The 22058-nt window shown below is 37.7% G+C and overlaps 1 protein-coding gene and 1 pseudogene across 1 annotated transcript in view; both read right to left on the bottom strand.

Annotated features, from left to right (window-relative positions):
- Positions 1–22058, bottom strand: part of LOC150083132 (mitochondrial import inner membrane translocase subunit TIM14) — a 121855-nt gene that overhangs the window by 57889 nt on the left and 41908 nt on the right. The window contains exon 3 of the mRNA XM_090377066.1: positions 20892–20943. Within this exon, the coding sequence (XP_090233192.1) occupies positions 20892–20943 (52 nt within the window). The remainder of the gene's footprint in view (positions 1–20891; positions 20944–22058) is intronic.
- Positions 16259–17781, bottom strand: LOC150083134 (thioredoxin reductase 1, cytoplasmic pseudogene; annotated as a pseudogene).

The raw sequence follows: 22058 nt of genomic DNA, 5'->3' as shown, positions 1-22058 counted from the left end.
GAAGTTTGTTTAGAAGACCTTTATGCCAAACACGATCAAAAGCCTTTGAGATATCAAGAGCAACTACTTGTGTTTCACCGAACCTTTCCATTGAATTTGTCCATAAATGGGTAATATAAGCCAGAATATCACCAGTGGATCACACTGACGGAATCCATACTGGCGATCGTTGATCAGACGGAAGGTTTCTAGGTAGTTTAAGAGTTGGCGGTTAATCGATTTCTCCATTACTTTAGAAAGAGTAGAAGTAATTGCAATGGGACGATAATTGGATGGGAGGGATTTGTCACCCTTTTTAGGAACTGGCTGGATATGAGCAAATTTCCGAGCAGAAGGAAAAACACCTTTGGAATAAGAAAGTGAAAAAAGGTGGCAAAGAATAGGAGTAAGTTCAGGAGCACAGGTTTTGAGAACAAGTGGAGAAATATCATCAGGACCTGGAGCTTTCTTAGCATCAGGATTCTTCAAAATACTTCTGATATCCTTTTGACAGAAGACCACAGGAATCATTGAATGGAGCGTGTTGGGAATGGTGGGAGGTGTTTTACTAAGATCATTGATACATGAGCTGGAAGAAAAATGGGATGCTAGCAGGTCAGCTTTATCCTTGGCTGAAATGACAACAAAACCATCTGGTTTGGACAGAGGTGGGTGCAGAGATGGGCAAAAATTGCGGCCAATAGCTTTGGCAAGAGACCAGAATGCTCGGCTACCATTAGGGCAAGAAGCAAGTTTTCTACTCTTAGCCTGTTCAAACTCTGGTTTGGACTGATTAATAACTGCTTTACAGTTGTTGCGAGCTTTGGTGTAGGCAGAAAATGAAACTGAAGAATTAGAAACAAGCCAATTACGATAAGCGACATTCTTCTCTTGAACAGCCTTAGCACATTTATTGAAAAACCAAGGTTTAGATAAAGGACGAGATTTTAAAGTGGAGTGTGGTATAAAGGATTCCATTCCTGCAAGAATAATTTCACTGACACGATCTGAGCAAACGTTGACATCAGAAGTTTTGAAACAGACCAAGGAAAAGAAGAAAAGAAGTCTCGCAGGTCATCCCATTTTGCAATCTTGTAATGCCAAACAACACGAGGTTGGGAATAGCCATGAGATAAAGGTTCCGTTGGAGAAGAGACAATCACCAAGTTGTGATCTGAAGTGCCTAAAGGACCTCTCACTTCGACCGTGTACTTAGAAGGGTTGTTTGTGAGAAAAAGATCAAGCATATTGGCTGTATGAGACAGTATTCTCAACTATCATCTTCACATAATATCACAGCTAACGGAGAAAGCAAATGAATATAATATACCATTATGCCTGGTATTTGTGGATTATGAAATGGCATTTGACTCCATACACATACGGCAATGTTTCGAGCAATGGAAAGGCAAGCCATAGACAGTCCCATACATTATGAATACCATGTCATCTGCAAATTTAAAATTGAGAAAGGAGTTTGATAAGGAGAGACAATATCTCCGAAGTTGTTTACTGCTGCCCTTCAGTAAGCTTTCAGAAGACTGGACTGATCACAGAAAGCAATGTGAATGGAGAGTACCTAAACCATTTACGATTTGCAGATGACATTGTATTCATAAGCTATGAACCCAAGGAATTAGAGGAAACCTTATTCAGTTATACGGAGTTAGTATGGATTTTGGACTAAAGATGAATATGGTTAAAACAAAAGTAATGATGAACAAGTATACCACAGAAATGAATATAATCATTAAAGGAGTAGAAACTGAAAAGATCGATTCATATACTTGTTGTTGTTGTTGTTGTTGTTGTTGTTTTGGTTTTTAGGAGCATTAGCAACTAAGGCCATATTGCTCAGGGATATGCGGTAGTCATTCCCTGACCTGTCCGCATCCTCCGTATTTGGTGGTGACGGGCTCGAACCCCGGTCTAATCAAGAAGCGTGTGCTATGCACTGCTGCTCCTTCCCACCTGGCTACGGAGGCGCCTGATTCATATACTTATCTTCGACAAGTCATTATCTGTAACAATGACAAATGGCTGGAAGTCAAGAGAAGAATAAATTACGGAAGGAGAGCACTCAGAAAATATAGTCACATACTTAGGAGAAATAACCAAATCGGTCTGAAACGTAAAACGTACCACCTAGTATTGCCTGGTAATACTACCACCTAGTATTACCAGGCAATACTAGGTGGTAGATGACTCTCATCATAATACTCCAAAAAACCAAGTTCTGGTGCAATACCACCACTTTGCTTATTGGAGGCTTGAAGTGATGGAAACCATGATTAGTGTCCAGAGCTAAGTTGCAGCCAACCCTTCCACATCTCTTCCATCATGCAATATGACTGATGACTTTTGAGGTTATGATGAAAATCATGGCGAAATAGAGTCTTCCTTACAATTTAAGGATACAGCTCTAAAACGGTGTTTCCAGGCCGGCCACTAATTAGCACACTGGACCGAACTTACTGGTAACCCTCTAGGAGGCTTTCGGATCAGCTAGTAACTCTCTACGCGGCTTCCAGAACTTGCTACTTCTACTCTGACAGATAGTGACTAGAGGGAGTTCGAGTAGTGGGTATGTGGGGGGGCACTGTCGAGGCCACGTTATGTCAAGGATCTGGGTATATTCTTACCATGTACATGCCATATCCAAAAATTTCATTGCTTCATACAGCATGTCCGCCCCCCCACCATTTCTTACTATTGAATACACCATGAATTGTCAAACTAATAGAGTAAACTTATCTGCAAAAAGAACTAAACCTCCCAAGCACTTCCTAGTTCATTTCACAAATATACGTGGTCCCAGTTCTAATCTCAACAATGTCCATTTCCACTTGCAGTCCGCCAAACCCCATGTACTTTTCCTGAGAGAACCTCAGTTATCAGATGATTCAACTACTGCTCATCTCAGTTGCCGAAATCATTCACTGTATGATCCTTTCGCCTCAAAGGTGGTACTTGTACATATGACGTTCCAATATTCCCTGTCAGAGACTTGGTAACTTGGAATCTCCTCTTTTCAATCTTCTCTGGCTTAAAATCTCGCTACCTCATTCTGTCATCAAATTCATCTGTTGTCTCTACCATTCTCTGAACTCTACTAACCACTTGGAGCTCTTTGACTTCTCTTTTCAATTTGACTTTCTCCAGTCCAACTTTCCTAACAATGAGATAATTTTCCTTGGCGATTTTAATGTTCACAACTCCAGCTGGCTTCGGTTTCTAGTCACACCGACCCAGCTGGTCGAGATGCTGAGGCTTTTGCATTTACTAATGACCTCGCACAGATTGTTCATTTACCTACCAGAATATCAGACAATCCTAACCATATAGCCAACACACTTGATCTTTTTCTCACAAACAACCCTTCTAAGTACACGGTGGAAGTGAGTGATCCTTTAGGCACCTCAGATCACAATTTCCATTGTCTCTTCTCCAATTGGGCCTTTATCTCATGGCTATTCAGAACCTAGTGTCGTTTGGCATTACAAGAATGCAAAATGGGATGACCTGCAAGATTTCTTTTCTTCTTTTCCTTGGTTGGATTACTGTTTCAAAACTTCTGATGTCAACATTTGCTCAGATCATGTCAGTGAAATTATTCTTGTAGGAATGGAATCCTTTATTCCACACTCCACTTTAAAATTTCGCCCTTTATCTAAACCTTGGTTTTCCAATAAATGTGCTAAGGCTGTTCAAGAGAAGAATGTTGCATATCGTAATTGGCTTGTTTCCAATTCTTCAGTTTCATTTTCTGCCTACATCAAAGCTTGTAACAATTGTAAAGTAGTTATTAATCAGTCCAAACTAGAGTTTGAACAGGCTAAGAGCAGAAAACTTGCTTCCCTGCCCTAATGGTAGTCGAGCATTCTGGTCTCTTGCCAAAGCTATTGGCTGCAAATTTTGTCCATCTCTGCTCCCGCCTCTGTCAAAACCAGATGGTTTGGTTGTCACTTTAGACAAGGATATAGCTGACCTGCTAGCATCCCATTTTTCTTCCAACTGATGTATTAATGATCTTGGTAAAACACCTCCCACCAGTCTCACATGCTCCATTCAATGCCTCCTGTGGTTTTCCGTCAAAAGGATGTCAGAAGGATTTTGACGAATCTTGCTAAGAAAGCTCCAGGTCCTGATGGTATTTCTCCACTTGTTCTCAAAAGCTGCGCTCCTAAACTCACTCCTGTTCTTTGCCGCCTTTCTTCACTTTCTTATTCCAAAGGTGTTTTTCCTTCTGCTTGGAAATTTGCTCATATCCAGCCAGTTCCTAAAAAGGGTAACAAATCCCTCCCATCCAATTATCATCTCATTGCAATTACTTCTACTCTTTCTAAAGTAATGGGGAAATCAATCAACTGGCAACTCTTAAACTACCTTGAACCCTGCCGTCTGATAAATGAATTGCCAGTATGGATTCCGTCAGTGTCGATCCACTGGTGATATTTTGGCTTATGTTACCCATTTATGGACAAATTCAATGGAAAAGTTCGGTGAAACACGAGCAGTTGCTCTTGATATCTCAAAGGCCTTCGATCGTGTTTGGCATAAAGGTCTTCTAAACAAGCTTCCATCTTATGTTTTGCCAACTGTTTTTTGTAATTGGTTATCGAGTTTTCTCTCGGATCACTCACTGAAGGTGATGGTAGATGGCTCTCTGTATTCTAACTTCTCCACTAATGCTGGTGGCCCCCAAGGTTCAGTTCTTTCCCCCACTCTTTTCCTCTTGTATATTAATGACCTTCTTCCATTGACTGGAAATCCTATCCATAGTTTTGCCGATGATAGCACATTGCATTCCACTTTCCAGTTCAAGAAACCTTGCCCTGCTCAATCAGTTTCAACTTCTCGAATATCCACTACCAATTCCTTAAATGCTGATCTCCAGGTAATTCTCCAGTGGGGCAAAGACAACTTAGTTCATTTCAATCCTTCTAAAACACAGTCTTCTCTTATATCTCACAAAAAGGATTCTTCTGCACCTATGCTTATCTTTGGTGACACTCCGATTTCTAGGCAAGTTGATATATCTCTTTTGGGGATTATCCTGACTTCTAATCTCTCTTGGCACAAGCACATTACAAATATTGCTTCCTCTGCATCTAAAAAACTTGGTTTTCTCTTTCACTCTCGGCATTACTTTTCTTCCAAACAATTACTGTTCACTCTGTACAAATCACAAATCTGCCCTATCATGGAATATTGTACCCACATCTGGGAGTGGTGCCCCAAAACCTGTCTCAGTCTTCTATATTCCATTCAAAAGAGGGCAGTTAGGTTAATTAATGATTGATCTCTAACAGAGTCTCTCCACTCGCTTTCTCATAGACGTACTGTTTCTGCTGCATGTTTGTTCTACAGATACTTCCATGGGCACTGTTCTTCCGAATTGGCTTCTATAATTCCCGCTCTCTATTTTAAAACAGTCCAAACACATGCCGCCACCCGCCAACACCCACTTACTGTTCAACTTCAAACTCATAGAGCCAACTTTTCATCTTCCTCATTTATTCATTCAACTGCCATTTTCTGGAACAGCCTTCCTTCATACGTATTTCCTGAAAATTACAGTCTACAGAAGTTCAAGTCTAATGCCACAAATATCTTGTCTTTTCAATCTCCAACCCAAGCATGGTACTAAGTACTATAGGTTCTAATACCTCTTGTGTTTTGGGTTTTTATAAAAAAAAAAAAAAAATGGTAGTAGTGGAAAACAAAACAGACGGAGTAATTATGAAGTATACAGGCAATTTGCCAGTAGTAATAAGGAGATAATTATCCTGTTGTATAAGGTAATTCTTAGGCCACATCTTGAGTACTGCATGGTACATCAGAATGTCTTATAATGGGGAACTTTATCTTTTCAGATGCTGGCTGGATCCCGTAGGGTGGTCACTTATGGTAACTAGGCTTTTGTGATTTTATTGGATTGACTGTTTCTTACACCAACATGTTAAGAGAGAAAGGGATAACAAGAGAAAACAATACTCGATCTGATTATCAGTAGTGAACCTTCTTGCATTAAGGATCTGCAGATAAAAGATCCACTATGTGGCAGTCATCATAATATATTGATGTGGGATTTACTAAAAGATGTTAGTACTATAGGAGACCCCTTTTGCTTTCATAAAGGTGACTACAGCCATCTCAGACAGTTTTTAAATTCCATGCAGTGGGACCAACTGATGAAATTGCCAACAGCAAATTCTAAATGGGAAGCATTCAAGGATGTTATCGTAGAAATTACTGAGCATTTTATGTCACCTAAGAGATACAATTCAAGCCATAGACCTAAATGGTTGTCATAGGAACTGATGAGACTTGTGGCACCGAATAAAATGCATGAGATATAAACTAGTCTTCAATCAAGTCACTAAGGAGGTTAGGAAAACTGAGGTGAATTACAAGAAGTCTCTAGCAAAGATAGGCTTCTATACTTATGTAAACAGTAGACAGATGGGGTTAAATCACACTGATCCACTAGATACGAACGGATTAATTGATGATAATCCTGCTGAGATTACTGACAAACTGAGTGGATATTTTTCATCTACATCCACAAATGAGAAATTTTTTATGGATGGGATGCTATAATTGAGTCAAAGTCTGGTGGGGAGCTGAATCATTTTTTGGAAACTGAGAGAAAAGTTTGTTATTTGTTATTTGGTTTTTAGGAGCATTAGCAACTAAGGCCATATTGCTCGGGAGATATGCGGTGGTCTTTCCTGACCTTTCCGCATCGTCCGTATTTGGTGGTCACGGGCTCGAACCCCGGTCTAATCAAGAAGCGTGTGCTACGCACTGCTGCTCCTGCTCACCTGGCTACGGAGACGCACTCTGAGAGAAAAGTTGAGGAAATATTGTTGAAGCTAAATATAAAAAAGGCACCTACTATGGATGGGATCTATCCAATTATATTAAAGAAGGTAGCAAACGAGGTAAGCAAACCCTTAACTATGATTACAAGAGCATCCTTGGTCTCATAGGAAGTCCCTATGGACTGGAGATGTGCAAATATATCCCCAAATTATAAAGGGGACAACAGAGGGGGACACACGAGTAACTACATTGGTTCGATGGGCTGAGAAATGGCAGTTCAAGTTTAACATGAACAAATGCAAGCAAGTTACTGTATATGGGTATTAGTACCCATATACAGTAAGTAACTTATCAATTGTGTGATACTACACTCGGGTAGTGGAGAATGAAAAAGACCCGAGGGTAATTGCGCAGTCAGACATGAAATTCTCTGAGTAGTGCAGGCGTGCTACCAGGACGGCTCATGGGGTTTTGTCAATAATATACAGAAACTTTGCTAGTGATTATCCCTTTATATAAGGCCATGGTTGCACCGCATCTTGAGTACTGTATACAGGTCTGAAGGCCTCACTTTAGGAAGGATGTTCCAGGTGCAGAGAAGGGCAATCAGACTGGTGAAAGGAACAAAAGGGTGCTCTTACCTAGAAAAGCTTCGGTTCTACAAATTGCAGTGTCTCAAAACTAGGCACCTGCGGGGAAATCTGATTGAAGCGTTTAAAGTCTTGAGTGGATTGAGTAAGCTGAATGTTAATGGCATCCTTCCATTTGCTGAGACTACATATGAGGGGGCATAAATTCAAGTTCAGGAAGAATGGTTGCAGTATAGATCGTGTCTTTGTTTGGCTTTTAGCCAGCAGGTGGTTGATTGTTGGAACAGGCTTCCATCTCTTGCTGTGGAAGTGGATGGATTGAATAAATTCAAGGAAGAACTAGAAAAATTCTTGGAGTGTATGGATGGGTTAACTATGTAGTTTTTTTTTTTTTTGGCTACACAGGCTTGCTTTCTTGCATCATTTCAAAAACTTCAAGAGTTGTGTTAGGGTTGTTAAATATACAAGAACAGTAAATCTTAATTGTTTATACAGTAACGTTAGAAGTGTCGTCAATAAAATGAGCGAATTCGAACTGCTGGTTAAAACAAGTAACGCGGACATAATAGGGCTTACAGAGACGTGGTGCCACCCTGAAATTGGGGATGATGAGTTTCAGTACGGCTTGTATAATGTATTTAGGAAGGATAGGGTAGATAGAAGGGGTGGTGGGGTAATGCTTCTTATCAGAAGCAGCCTGAGTGCGACGATAGCTTTCCCGGATTCAGACATTTCACATGCTAGTATAGAGTCTGTATGGTGTGAGGTAGTTGGAAACAAAGGTACAATGCGAGTAGGAGTAATCTACAGACCAGGTGATTGTGAAGACTATGACAAAAGCCTCTATATGCAAATGGAATGGGCAAGTAAGCGTCAATGCCTTATTATGGGTGATTTCAATTTGCCTCTAATTGATTGGAGTAAATGGGAAGGAAACTCGACATGGGGAACAAAATTTTTAAATCAACTAGATGACTGTTATTTGTATCAACATGTCAGGGAAAGTACTAGAGAAAAGAATATCCTAGACCTCATCATCACACATGAATCAGATGACATAACAGGGCTGACAGTAGAGGAACCAGTAGCAGGAAGTGATCATGGAGTTCTACGGTGGATGATGACGAGAGAGGTAGCAGAAGTAAAAGGCAAAGGAATGGGTTTTAATTTCAGAAAAGGAAATTACGATGCCTTAAGGTACTACATGGCCTCTATTAACTGGGTAGATATCGCGCAGAGAATGAATACAATTGAACTGTGGTACGCTTTTAAAACATTAATCACAGATGCCTTGAATGCGTATATACCATTAAAAAAATACTCCACGAGAAGGGTTCCAAGTTGGATGAATAGTGAAATTGCCACATTACTTGAGCAGAAAAAGGTGGCATGGAAAAGTTACAGAGCAATAAAAAGTACTGAAGCCTATAACAGCTACAAGGTGATGTGTAATAGAGCCACAGAAAAGGTTCGACAGGCAAAGGCAGTTTATGAGAAATCACTAGCAAACAGAGCAAAGAGGGGGGATAAAGAATTCTTCACATATATAAATGCCAAGAAGAGCAGGACAAACCAGATCGGACCTTTACGTAAGGGAAAGGGGATAGTAATAAATACACCAGCTGCCGTTGCAGATGAACTCAACAGTTATTTTGCATCGATATTTACAAATGAAAAGCCTTTTGTGGCAATGGGAAATTGTGGGAGCGAAGTTAAAAAATATGTAATTAATGATACTGAAATTTCGCAAGATTATTTAATGAAAAAACTTTCAAGCCTACAGACCAGTAAGGCTCCTGGAGTTGATGGAATATACCCTATAATCTTGAGAGAGGCGGCAAGCGAGTGCATTGAACCACTGAGGCTGGTTATGCGAGCATCACTAGACTCTGAGGAGATTCCCTTGGATTGGAAAAGTGCAAATGTATCTCCCATACATAAGGGTGGCTCTAAAAGTGAAGTGGGAAATTATCGACCTGTCAGTCTGACTTCAGTAGTAGGGAAAATCATGGAGGCAATGATCAAGGGTGGAATTCAGGATCATTTGGATCGAATTGAAATTCTCAAGGATACTCAGCATGGTTTTGTAAAGGGAAAATCATGTTTAACAAATATGGTTCGCTATTTCGAAAGGGTCACTCACGAGCTGGATTTAGGGAATAATTTCGACATTGTTTATTTAGATTTCAGCAAAGCTTTTGACTCAGTCCCACATGAGCAGTTGCTTTATAAGCTGGAACAGGTTGGAATCACTGGGAAAATCCTTAGATGGATAGAAGGATGGCTTCAGGGCAGGAGGCAGAGGGTTGTGATAAATGGCTATTCCTCAGATTGGGTTGATGTAAGAAGTGGGGTTCCCCAAGGATCAGTATTAGGACCACTGTTGTTTTTAATTTTCATAAACGACATTGATGAAGGGATAGAGGGCGTGATGTCTAAATTTGCAGATGATGTTAAAATTGGTAGAGTAGTTAATGATCACTGTCAAGCTGAGCTTCTTCAGAGAGACCTAGATAGACTTCAAGAATGGTCAGAAAAATGGCAGCTGTGCTTTAATCCAACAAAGTGTAAGGTATTACACCTGGGAAACAGTAATCCCAAAATAACTTATTCACTTGTTGGAGTTCAACTAAACCCAGTACTGGAGGAAAGGGACTTGGGTGTTACGATACGGTCAGACATGAAATTCTCTGAGCATTGTAAACAGGTTGCAAGGAAGGCCCATGGTGTCCTATCGATGATCTATCGAACTTTTGCAAGTAGAGATAGGGACGTGATAATCCCATTATATAAGGCTTATGTTAGACCACACTTGGAATACTGTGTTCAAGTATGGAGACCGCACCTAAAGAAAGACATCGAGCTTCTTGAAAGGGTGCAAAGAAGGGTAACTCGCTTGGTGAGATCGGCAAAAGGGCGTCCTTATGAAGAAAGACTTCGAATATGTGGGTTGCAGAGTTTGGAAACTAGACACCTTAGAGGAGATTTGATTGAGGTGTTTAAGGCTCTGAGAGGCATCAGTAAAATGAATGAGGACAAAATTTTCAAGATTATAAATGATGCTAGAACTAGGGGACATAAATTCAAGTTACGGGGGGAAATGTTTAAATTGGACTGCAGGAAGTTTTATTTTAGCCAGCGAGTTATAAATTACTAGAATAAGTTGCCTTCATGGGTGGTAGAGGCCGACAGTTTGGGGAAATTCAAAGGTCATCTGGATAGTACTTTCGGGTAAGGGAAGCGCATAGGATGATAGGATTAATTTCCTTTTTATTTATTTTTTATTTCATTTTATTTTTATTTATTTATTAATTATTATTATTTATTTATTTATTTATTTAATTTTTCTTTTTATCATTGTTTTGTTCGGATTTTTTTTTTTTTTTTTGGCTGGTGCAGCATAAGCCATAGGCTTTCTTGCACCATACGGCCGTTACTAATACTAATACATTTGCCATAAAGGGACGATTGAGTGGAAAACAGGGGGAGTTATTAATATCAACTGCTCTTCTTGGCTAATGTTATTAGCAGAGCTCCCACAAGGGTTCAATTCTTGACCCATTGTTGTTTTATATATTTATTAATGATATCATTGAAGTGATATCAAGCTTAATGTCTAAGTCTCCAGAGGTTGGCAGGGTGGTTAATCACAATAATCAGGGGATGCTACTACAACAAGATATAGACAAATTAGGCAGATGGACTGAGAATTAGCAATGGAAATTTAATATTGACAAATGCAAAGTACTTCCTTCATATGGGGAGCAGCAATCCCACATTATTTGTCAAATGAACGAGGAAGTGTTTGGGAGTTTTCTAAACAGTGCAAACAGGCTGCTAGGACAACTAATGGTTTTAAGTCAATGATATACAGGAATTTTGCCAGCAAAAATAGAGAAGTGATTATCCCTTTGTATAAGGCAATGGCAAAACCCACATCTTATGTATTGTTGCAGTGTGTATGCTGTATCCAAAATTTCATTAATTTACATGTCCTCCCAACTTTTTCTTACTACTGAATACATCATGAATTGTCAAAATAATAGAACAAACTTATCTGCGAAAAGAACTAAACCTCCCAAACACTTCCTCGTTCATTTCACAAATATACATGGTCCCAGTTCCAATCTCAATGATGTCCTCCACTTACAGTCTGGCAAACGCCCATGTACTTTTTCAGACAGAATCATAATTATTGATCGATTGAACCACTGCTCATCTCAGTTGCCTGAATTATTCACTGTATGATTCCTTTCACTTCAAAGGTGGTACTGTGTGTATGTCCACTCTGATATTCCCTACACACTCATATAGAACAATGAATGGAAATAATATACAAGCAACCCCCATATAACACGGTACTTCTACAACACGACTGATAAATTGCAGCAATCCTCGCGCAACAAGGTTTCGCTCTAACACGGTTTGAAAATTGCTGGAAATCTCCCATAACACGGTATTTTTGAGTTTGTGTGCCGGGAAAACCCTGATGTTATGTTAAATGTAATTTTCAATGTTTCCATTCCTTTTTTGTGAATCCCTGCTGTTGACTCGCTAGTTATTATCGCCTTCGTGATATTTTTCTAAAGCACATTTCTGGAGGTCACTACTATAAAATGATAAAAACAATTTACAGTTTCCGGTTTATTGGGTTTTTCTGTTAGTGTAATCAATTGTAAATGAGTAGTAAACTCAATCTTCTTGCATTTTCTATATATAGCTCAATTCTGTGGGTTTTCACTTGTGGTGAAATGTGTTTCCCCTTCCATGAAATATTCAATCATATAAAAGCATAAATAAATTTTCAGAAACTCATTACTCCATACGTGTTTGTTGCAACTTGTGCATTCCATGTCCTTTGTTATTAATTGCTTATTTTTACTGTTTTAAATTTTACAACAAAAAAAAAAAAAAAAAAAAGTCAGTGAAGAGAAATATCAATTAGTATGTACATATTATAGTACGTATTAATTAAACTATGTATGTAAGTGTAAATTTATTTTTATTTTGCTAACTGGAAAACATTCTTCTGATTTTCATGTATCATTTAAAGTTGTATTTTGTTCAATAGCACAGAACCTAACCCAGATCCATGGGTTAGGTTCTGTGCTATTGAACTTGTGCTTGTTTGTGACTTCGAAGAGCGCAGTTTGTGACTTTTAAAGAGAGCAGAAGGTACACAAAATCTAGATGCTGCAGAAGAGATTGTGCTTAGCAACGATGAAGAGGAAGAAAATTAAATGAATGTACATTACTGGCATATAAGTATCACAGTTTGTAAGGTAAGACATTTGTTCAGTTATTACTATTTAAGTTACTACTATTATAAAAATAAAGATAAAATATTAAGTTATTACTACTATACAAATTAAGTTTCCAATAGTTATAAAAAAAAATGGCATATTTTTGTTAGCTTTTGGAACGTAACCCCCCTTTTTGTACTGGTTCTTAGTCCCATATAACACGGTTTTGCATTACATGAGATTTTGTAGGAACCAAACTACCGTGTTATACGAGGGTTACCTGTATAACAATTCAGAATGGGTTCAGAAAATAAAAATTATAGCCAAACTATAATTGGGGAAGGGAGCAAACTCAAAGTTAATGAAAAACAAGTAAATGATACAAATTAATGATGGATATAATATGTGATGATTTAACTAAATCATGCACAATGAGCCTAGAAGATATCAACAAGGTAGTCTTAACAGATTTGGTATTAATACAACCTCAGAAAAAAGATATGGATCCAAATTCAGCTTTAAAGTCAAAAATAGGGAAAGAGAAAAAAATGCAAGTAATGAATGTAATTCAAATGAGAAACATAGGTGTAAAAATTATTTAAGTGAAATGCATGTGCAAAAACAGCTGGTGATTAATAGATGATTAGCTTTTAAAAAGGCAGAAACAAAAATAGATTCTAATGCAGACTGGGACAAAAAATGAGGCGAAAAAAAAAAAAGACAATAAAGCTAGTGATGGCTTAACACAAAACTGATAAAGAAAGTGAATGTAAGGAATGTGTTGACTTTGTATCGGAAAGAGCACTTCAAAGTGACAAATCCAAGGTTGATACACCAACATCAACAAGGGGAAGGTCTCTAACTGGTAGACAATGAATAACAAGAAGACAGCAAAGGAAATTATGCGGAAAACGGTGGTGTAGAGTCCCCAAACTCAACCGGCCTCCGTAGCCGAGTGGGCAGGAGCGGGAGTGCAGTAGCACACGCTCTTTGTGTAGACCGGGGTTCAAGCCCCTGACTGCTGAATACGGTCAATCTGCCAACCCGCACTGGACCAGCGTGGCAGATTATGGTCCATTTCCCTCAGCATGAATTGTTGAGGAGGCTTCTATCCTGCAGTGGGTTGATAATGGCTGCACTTTACTTTTTTTTTTTTTTAGGGTCCCCAAACTCAAGTAGATCTCTATTATAAATTTAAGAACGAGTCAAAGGAAGGAAGACTGAGTGGTCAATATAGATATGAACCTTGAGACCAAAAACAAAAAAAATCAGTTGGAGATGGAGAGGGTTGAGGAAAATATAGGTAAGGATCATAGGCTGATTGAGAAAAATAAACTTCTAAAAGAGGTGAGAATGAAAAGTAAAGATGAAGGATGCAAGATGACGTTACTGAATTTAAATTAATAAGTGAAAGAGAATTAGATTCTGAACTGGATGATATTGAAGAAACTCCAAAGAAAGTGACAGAAGAAAAGATACAGGAAAAGGCAACAAATTTAACATTTAATGAAGTGGCAATAGAATTACGGAGAAATATGGAAAGGTTTTTGTTCAATAAATAAAACCTTGGTAAGAAGATAATCAGTGAGATTTTGGGAAAATGGAGTCTTCTAAGGGTGGTAGTTGAATTAGAAATAGGGAATGAGAGATTGCAGGAAATTAAAATATAGAAATAAAGGTTCTGAGAGAAAATAAGGATTTAAGAAGAAAAGATAAAAGTTAAAGCAATGTGCTGATGAGTAATGAAAGGAACTGTAAGAATGAGGTAAATGTAAATAAGAAAACAGTGGAAGGGAATAAATCTGGAAAAATAAAAGATGAAAACATTGTCATCATGAAAGCTAAACAGGGATCGACACTAAAAAATAGTGAAGAAGTATTTATGCAGTTAAAAGATTATTAAGAAGGATTTCAAAACAAGGACAAGAATGGGAAAAATAGTGGACTGCAGTATAATAATAGAGGCAGAATTACAGAAGGATTTAGAATTTATCAAAGATCAATGAAGGTGAGAGTAACTGTACAAAGACAAAAAATCATACTCTATGAAAATGATACTATGAAAGAGGATCACATATGTGCCATGTATGAAAAAAATTTAGGGCATATAGATATGATGCATGAAGATATAGTAGGTGAAGTTGTAGTAAAAATTTGTCAGTGACAGTAAAGAAAAAAAACTTGATATTAGAAGTGAGTCCTAGAGTTCAGGCTATGCTAAGGCAGAAGTGGGAGTGTTCATTGGGTATAGATCTTACAGGATAAATGACTTTTACTTCGTAATGATGTGTTATCATTGTCAATATTATGGGCACACATCAAAAAAGTGTAGGTGAGTGGTTTGCATTTGTATCCATTATGGAATGGAAGGGCATAGCTATAGAGAATGCAATATGTTTTAGTTATAAGCAAAGGGGGAAACCTGCATTTTTTTGTCCCTTCAGTAAGGGACAAAAAAATGCCCAAGCAGTACAATTTACGAAACAAAGAATGGAGCAGATGTATATTATGGCAACATGTAGTAATTATGAAGATTTTAATGAATACAAAGAGGTAAAAATAGTATAACTTAATGGCCAAAGACCATGGCTGATGAAATGAGGAGTGTTGCTAATAGAGAAAAAGTTGATGTTATTTGTCTTCAAGAGCCATATACAGTATGGGAAAGTAACACACTATCTGATAACTGCAAAAGTTCTATGCAGTGGCAGTAATATTTATTAAAAACTAGTTTTATTACAAAGGTTGCAATAGTAATATTAAATACTAATTATGAAGTAATGATGATCAGTTCATTTTGCACTGACTATGGTGTATGCACACACATAAATAATGGATATGATGATTTTATATTTTCTCTATATACTGCAGGCATGATGGTGATATTGATTATGATCTTAATTATATGGAAAAGGAACTAATTAAGCTGAGGAGCAAAGAGTTATGTGTCTAGATGCAAATTCCCATATTAAATTATGGCACAGTGACAAAAATGTTGAGAGAGGGTATAAATTAAATTACATGCTTATACATGGACAAGCCGCAACTTTTTGGACTGTCAATGGGCAGTCCAAAGTTGTCACATTAAGCAATATGGGCACTATAAATGATATTAAAAATTGGACAGTTGAGGCTAATTGGAGCTGCAGCAATCATTGAGCAATTAAATTTGAATTGTGTAAAGAACTGTAGAATGACAGCAGAAAGCAGGTTAAGCAGGATATTCAGTTACGAAGGTACTCATTGAAAAGTGAAACTTGGAACAATTTAAATCAAGAAATTAAGGCAGGGAGAGGAAGATTTTCAGCTGAAAAAAATTTCCCAATTAGGGGGAGAAGATGCAGTGCACTCATTTCAGGAAAAATATGTGAAGTGTCTAATCAATCAATTAAGAGAAAACAAATTAAGAACACCCTAGTTCATTGGTGGACACCAGTTTTAACAAAACTGGGGAAACAACTATATACGGATCAAAAGAAATTTCGGAAATCCATATTAACAGAAAACAACAATGAAATTGGAAAAAGAAGGAAAGAGTATTCTGTTAACATGATGGATATACATTACCTATCTGTTCAGCTGGCATGATCTTTAAGTTCTTATTTCAGACAGGCAGATATCAAAGCAAACAGTTGGTTTTTAACCTCAGCATCCCTTCTTGTAAGGTTGATCCTCCCAATCTTTTTGTGACATTTAAGATGGTGAATATCTCAGCACAAGTTGGATGGATCCCTATGGCACCATCAATATCTGCTTTTGTAGCACCTTTTTTTATACCAAGAGCAAATCCCTGGGTAACTTCTCCAGCATTTGGATCCATATAATGAAAGCCAAGCCAACAATTCTTTCATTTTCAGGAATTAAACATATAAGTTTAACATAGCAAGAATTTTCATCTTTCTTGGGTAAAGTCCATTCCAAAGGCAACAGATTGGTGTGATAAACTTCAATATTTTCTTCCCCAAACTGTTCAATGGCTGCTTCTTCTGAATACCCTATACAACCATATCCTAATGGAGTAAAGACCACAGTGGACACATTAATGTAGTCGTACTGAATATTACTGTTCCCATATAGTCTCCTGGCAAGTAACTTCCCTGCTTCAACAGCAAATGGAGTAAGCTCAGGTGCTCCATCTACAATGTCACCTATTGCATAGACATAAGGTATGTTGGTCTGTTCATCCTTTACTGGAATTCTACCATTCTTAGGATTTGTTTTAATTCCAACTGTCTCTAATCCTATACCACTTGTAACATGGATCTCAACCAACTGCAAAGAACACAGTATTATACTCGTCAGTTACCATTTCTCCTATAGCCATCATCTTGCCTGTTACCTTTAATCGGCCTGGTTGCCCTGCTTCAAGTTATCTCTGAAGGAATGCAAGGTCTAATAAACTTAATCCTTCTGTTTGCATAATGCTCTGATTCTTTCAGTCATATCTTAATCAAAACCTCGTAGCAATACAGAACACACCATAACAGTAACATCAAGCCCAATGCCAGCCAAAAATCTAGCACACACTCTAGAGCAACATATGAAGCTCCTACAACCAAAGTCTTTCCTGGACAGTATGGTAGTGAAAACAGATCATCACTGGTGATTCCATATTCTCTTATACCTGGACAATCAAGGATACCTTGGTCGCTCTCCTGTAGCAATAATAAAGTTTTCTGCAGTGGCAGATTTAATTTTGTTTGGTTCAACAAACTGAGCTAATACATTTATGTATTTAACTTGTTTTTCTCGAAGCCTTTGTACTTTGTAGCCCCAATTCAGAGAACCTATATAACTTTGAATAGCTTCTTTCATCCTTTCCCACCCGTGTTCAATTTTATCGGGTACATCCCAACCAAATTTTCCGGCATCTTTCATGCTATTTCCTAATAAAGCAGCCTGATGCGTCAGTTTCTTAGGGATACAGCCTACATTTACACAGGTTCCCCCTAAGCCCCATGATGTTCCCAATGGTGCTGGTGTAACAAAATCAAAAACAGCTACTGTTTTATCTAGTCTAGCTGATTCCTTAGATGCAGCACAAGACCACCAGAGCCTCTGCCAATAAGTATAATATCATAATCTTAGCTTCCAGATGATTCCAACAGCATATTTAGTTTACCACTTCCATGGGCTGCCATAGTATCATCACAACCACCAACAAAAATGTGAGTAAAAAATATGTGCATCAAAGTGCAAAGGAAAAAATATGTGCATCAAAGTGCAAAGGAAAAAATATAGCAAATGGAAAGAACTGGTAAAGATTGCCGGTAACCAAGAGCCATGAGGGTTAATTTATAAATTATCTTGTGGAAAAATGAAATAGATGGGTGAAATTGAGTACTCAGTCAGAAAAGGAGAGGTAGAGCGATTTACATGGGAAGGTAGTATAGGAACTATCTTGGATCACCTACTGAGACTGCATGAAAAAAATAATGAATAGCCAAAAGAACAGCTAAAAATTAAATTTGATAATGAAAATTACTGTACTAGGGATAAAGAAGAGGAAGCTGCAACAATAGATAGGATCAAAGGGAATAGGTGCCTGGGAATGGACTTTATTGAGGGCAAGATGATAAAAAGGTTATTTCAGGTTCTACCAAATCATTTATTATGCTTGTACAATACAAGATGGAATATTCCCAGATGAGTGGAATCGCCAACAAAGCCGAAAAATCAGCCAAATTCCTATAGGCCAATTGCATTATTGCCAGGCCTGGGAAAGGTGTACGAGTGGTTGCTGTCATAGAGTATCAAAAAAAATATAATTTACCTCTATCTGGTAAACAGTACAGATTCAGCAAGGGTGTAGGACACTGAAGATGCAATATGTCATTTGAGAGAATTGGTTGCAAGATGCAAAGTAAGTACATATTGGGCTTATTCATAGATTTTGAGAGAGGTTTTTGATAGTATTTCTTAGGACAGCATTTTGATGGTTTTGAAGCAAGCAAAATTTACTAAGAATATCTATTATGTTATAAAAAGTTACTTTAGAAATCATACAGTAAGGGTATATTCAGAACATAAGTGTATTACAAGACAAGCTGTAAGAGGACATCCACAGGGTTCGATCTTCAGTCCACTGAAGTGGAGCGTGGTTCTGGAAAATTGGATGAGATAAAAATATGAAAATATTGATATGATTGCATATGCAGATAATCTGGTGATGTTGGTAAGGAAACTCAAGAAAAGAAATAGAAGAGTGGTCAAACATGATAATGAAGGAGCTGTGTAGCTGGTGTAAAGACATAAATTGACAGTTTTGAAAGATAAGACAAAAACATTACTGTTAAAAGGAAAACTATTAGCAACAAGGCAACCAGGTGATATCACCCTCATACATACATACCTCATTCAACTGAACAAGGAATATATTGTATGAGGGTGAGCAATAAGACATCTTGGCTTGCAAATCAATATGGGTTTTAGGTTCTGGAGGCTTGGAAGTGGTGGAACCCATGTTTAGTCTCCAGAGCAAAGCTCAGGTAGACCCTCCCCATCTCTGCCATCATGTAGTATGATTGATGTCTTTTGAGGTTATGATTGACATCATGGCAAGATCCAACCTTCCTTACATTTTGAGGGTGCAGATTTAAAATGGCATTTGCAGGCCAGCCACTAGTTAGTACACCAGACTGAACCTATTGATAACTCTTTAGTAGGCTTCCTGATCAGCTAGTGTGTAATCTCGCTGCCTCTACTCTGCCAGATAGTGACTGGAGAGAGTCTGAGTAGTGTGTATGCATCGTCGTGGGCATTGCATGTGGGCATTGTCAAGGTAACATTATGTCATGGAGCAGGGTATATTCTTACTATTTAAAATTTAAAAATAACTAAATGCACAAGACATAATACGTTAAGAATAGGAGTTTAATATCTATATAATATCAGTGTAGATACACCACAGATAACTCTGAAGAAACTACGATGGTAGTGTGGGAGGCATCATTTGCTCCGTATCTGATATTGTGCTCTTCCTTCACGAGTTGCCAGAGTATTGCACTACCTCAAATAAGTAATGCTTTGCTAATAGAGAAGACTACTGTTACTTATTCTCTATTGAGAATAAGTAACAGTAATCTCCTCTACTGCATTACTTATTTCCAATAAATGTGTTAAGGCTGTTCAAGAGAATAATGTTGCATATCATAAATGGCTTGTTTCCAAATCTTCAGTTTCATTTTCTGCCTACACCAACATTTGGGAACATTTTTTGCTGACATTAGATCAGAATTAGCACAGCTAATTCTGATCTAGATGTCAGCAAAAATTGCCACCTCACCTACATCGGTTTTTCTCCACCGATATTGAATAATTGCCAGTGAATATTACTGCCAACTCCTATCCCAGGAGTAGGATTTTCTGACATAGGGCCCCCTCCAAGTACAGGTTTACTCTTCTCAATGTGATCTTACATCATGTACCATCAACACCTCTGCTGCCTCCCAGCCTCCAGGAACTAGATTGCTGATATTGGAGGCCCTGCTCAAATTTAAGATAAAACTGATAATGGGAAACCAACTGCACATTGTGGAAGCTTTGCAAGCTCTTATCCATGAAATGGATTGTAGTCGATACTGAGTTAACATCCTGCTGCCCATGGGATGTCCACATAAGATAGATGACTCCCTTCCTCCCCTTTAATTTGAAACTCTTTTTTTTTTCATTCTATCCTTTCCTGGGATATCTCCTATCTAACTCACTATCTATCACTCACTCCTTTTTAAAGCCTGATCCTTTGCAGGCAGCCTTTTTTTCCAAACCTCAGCTCTGCTGAAAGAAGTTCCACAAGTGCAGTAGTGGAAAATGGTCCACCTCAACACAGCAGGGATAGGGACCAGCACTAGTTACAACCAACTGACTTTGCAAAGAGATGAAGTAACGCAACAGAAAGTTTGTAGATACTGAAGAAGATCCTTGGACTGCCAAGACAGACACAATACAGTACAAAATATTACTTAAAGATAATTTTTTCTTATAATCCAATATAGTAACAGTTTAAAGAATGAAATTTTAAAGTAAACTATTTCTTGCAGTCTCTACCCCCTAAAAAATTGAGTGTCATACAAAGTAACAGCATGTTTACGTGTGTGACTTTTTTCCCCCACATTTTAAAGGGTCAAACATAAAATAACTCAGCTTTGCTATTTCAGAGAACATCAACAGAAATTAGTTAAATAGTATAAAGCCTATATAATGTTATGCAAAATTTAAGTCTAAGAGCAAAAAAAGTAAAAGTAATATTCACCTGCAAAACCAACAGCTGCCAGTGCCAAACCTGCTACAATAACACCTGAAGACTAGTGCAGATTAAAAAATAGATTATATTAATTAGCCAGATTATCATCTCAAGGGGAAAAAAAAAAAAGTGTCAATTCATTCATTTACATACAATTAAATAGGAAATACAGAAAAACATCTATAAACTGAGCCTCATTATATGATAGTTTCAGCTATACTGTAGATATGATCACAAATAAATAAATAAACGCTCATTTATTATACAAATAGAAAATCAACAATATTGTTGTGCAATCTTTCACAGCCAGGAAGAGGCCAAGGGATATATCATAAAGTTAGAACTAAAACCACATAAAGTGGTGAGCTGGCAGAAAAATATAGGTTGCATTAATTATACCCAGCACTAGATTCTCTAGATTTTAATTATAGAGAGCCAAAGAATTATTTCATGATATTTCTTATCCAAGACAAATCTGTTAGGGTTGCACTCTAGCTCCAGGATAACAGAGAAAAGTTTTTTTAGATATGAACCTGTCTGTTATACACACTTTGTGACATATAAGTGAAGATTTTGGCCCCAGCAGGTGGCAGTATCATCTCAAACGATGCTACCTGATGGAAGCATTGCTCTGAACAGTCAAGGGCAACCCCATTCTTAGGGAGAGAAGAGAAATTTTGCCGATGCCCATTATGTAGCTAGAATTCTGAAGTGTGTGTATATATATATATATATATATTTGGGGACATGATATATATCATGTCCCCAAAATAACTGTTGTTGCTGTTCAAGATTTTTACAGCATAAGGACAAATGGATATTAAAGAAAACAGTTTATGCTAGAACATTAATTTCGTAACAAAACTGACAAAAATAAACACACATACAGTACCACACAAAGCAGAGAACCAGCAACAGTAATGAGTGCAAAGTAAAAAGTAAATAATTAACTAACTTCACTAATTTTTTGAGAGTGCAGTTTTCAACCTCAATATCTAGCAGTTAGTTATGTTACTTGATGAAGTTCCATTAAACCTTTTGAGTATTGCTGGAGTGTTCTTTCATATTAGCCAGTTCTCTTTAACCAACATACTTTTCTTTCCATAATGGTTTGTAATGTGGTGAATAATATATGCCCACCCTGTATATTTGGTAAATTGGTAACAAAAACATCTC

This window comes from Mastigoproctus giganteus, chromosome 7 (assembly GCF_048544385.1).
Source record: "Mastigoproctus giganteus isolate SK-2022 chromosome 7, ASM4854438v1, whole genome shotgun sequence".
NCBI lineage: Eukaryota > Metazoa > Arthropoda > Arachnida > Uropygi > Thelyphonidae > Mastigoproctus > Mastigoproctus giganteus.
Note: the sequence above shows the minus strand (reverse complement) of the source record. Positions and strands in the feature narration are given on the sequence as shown.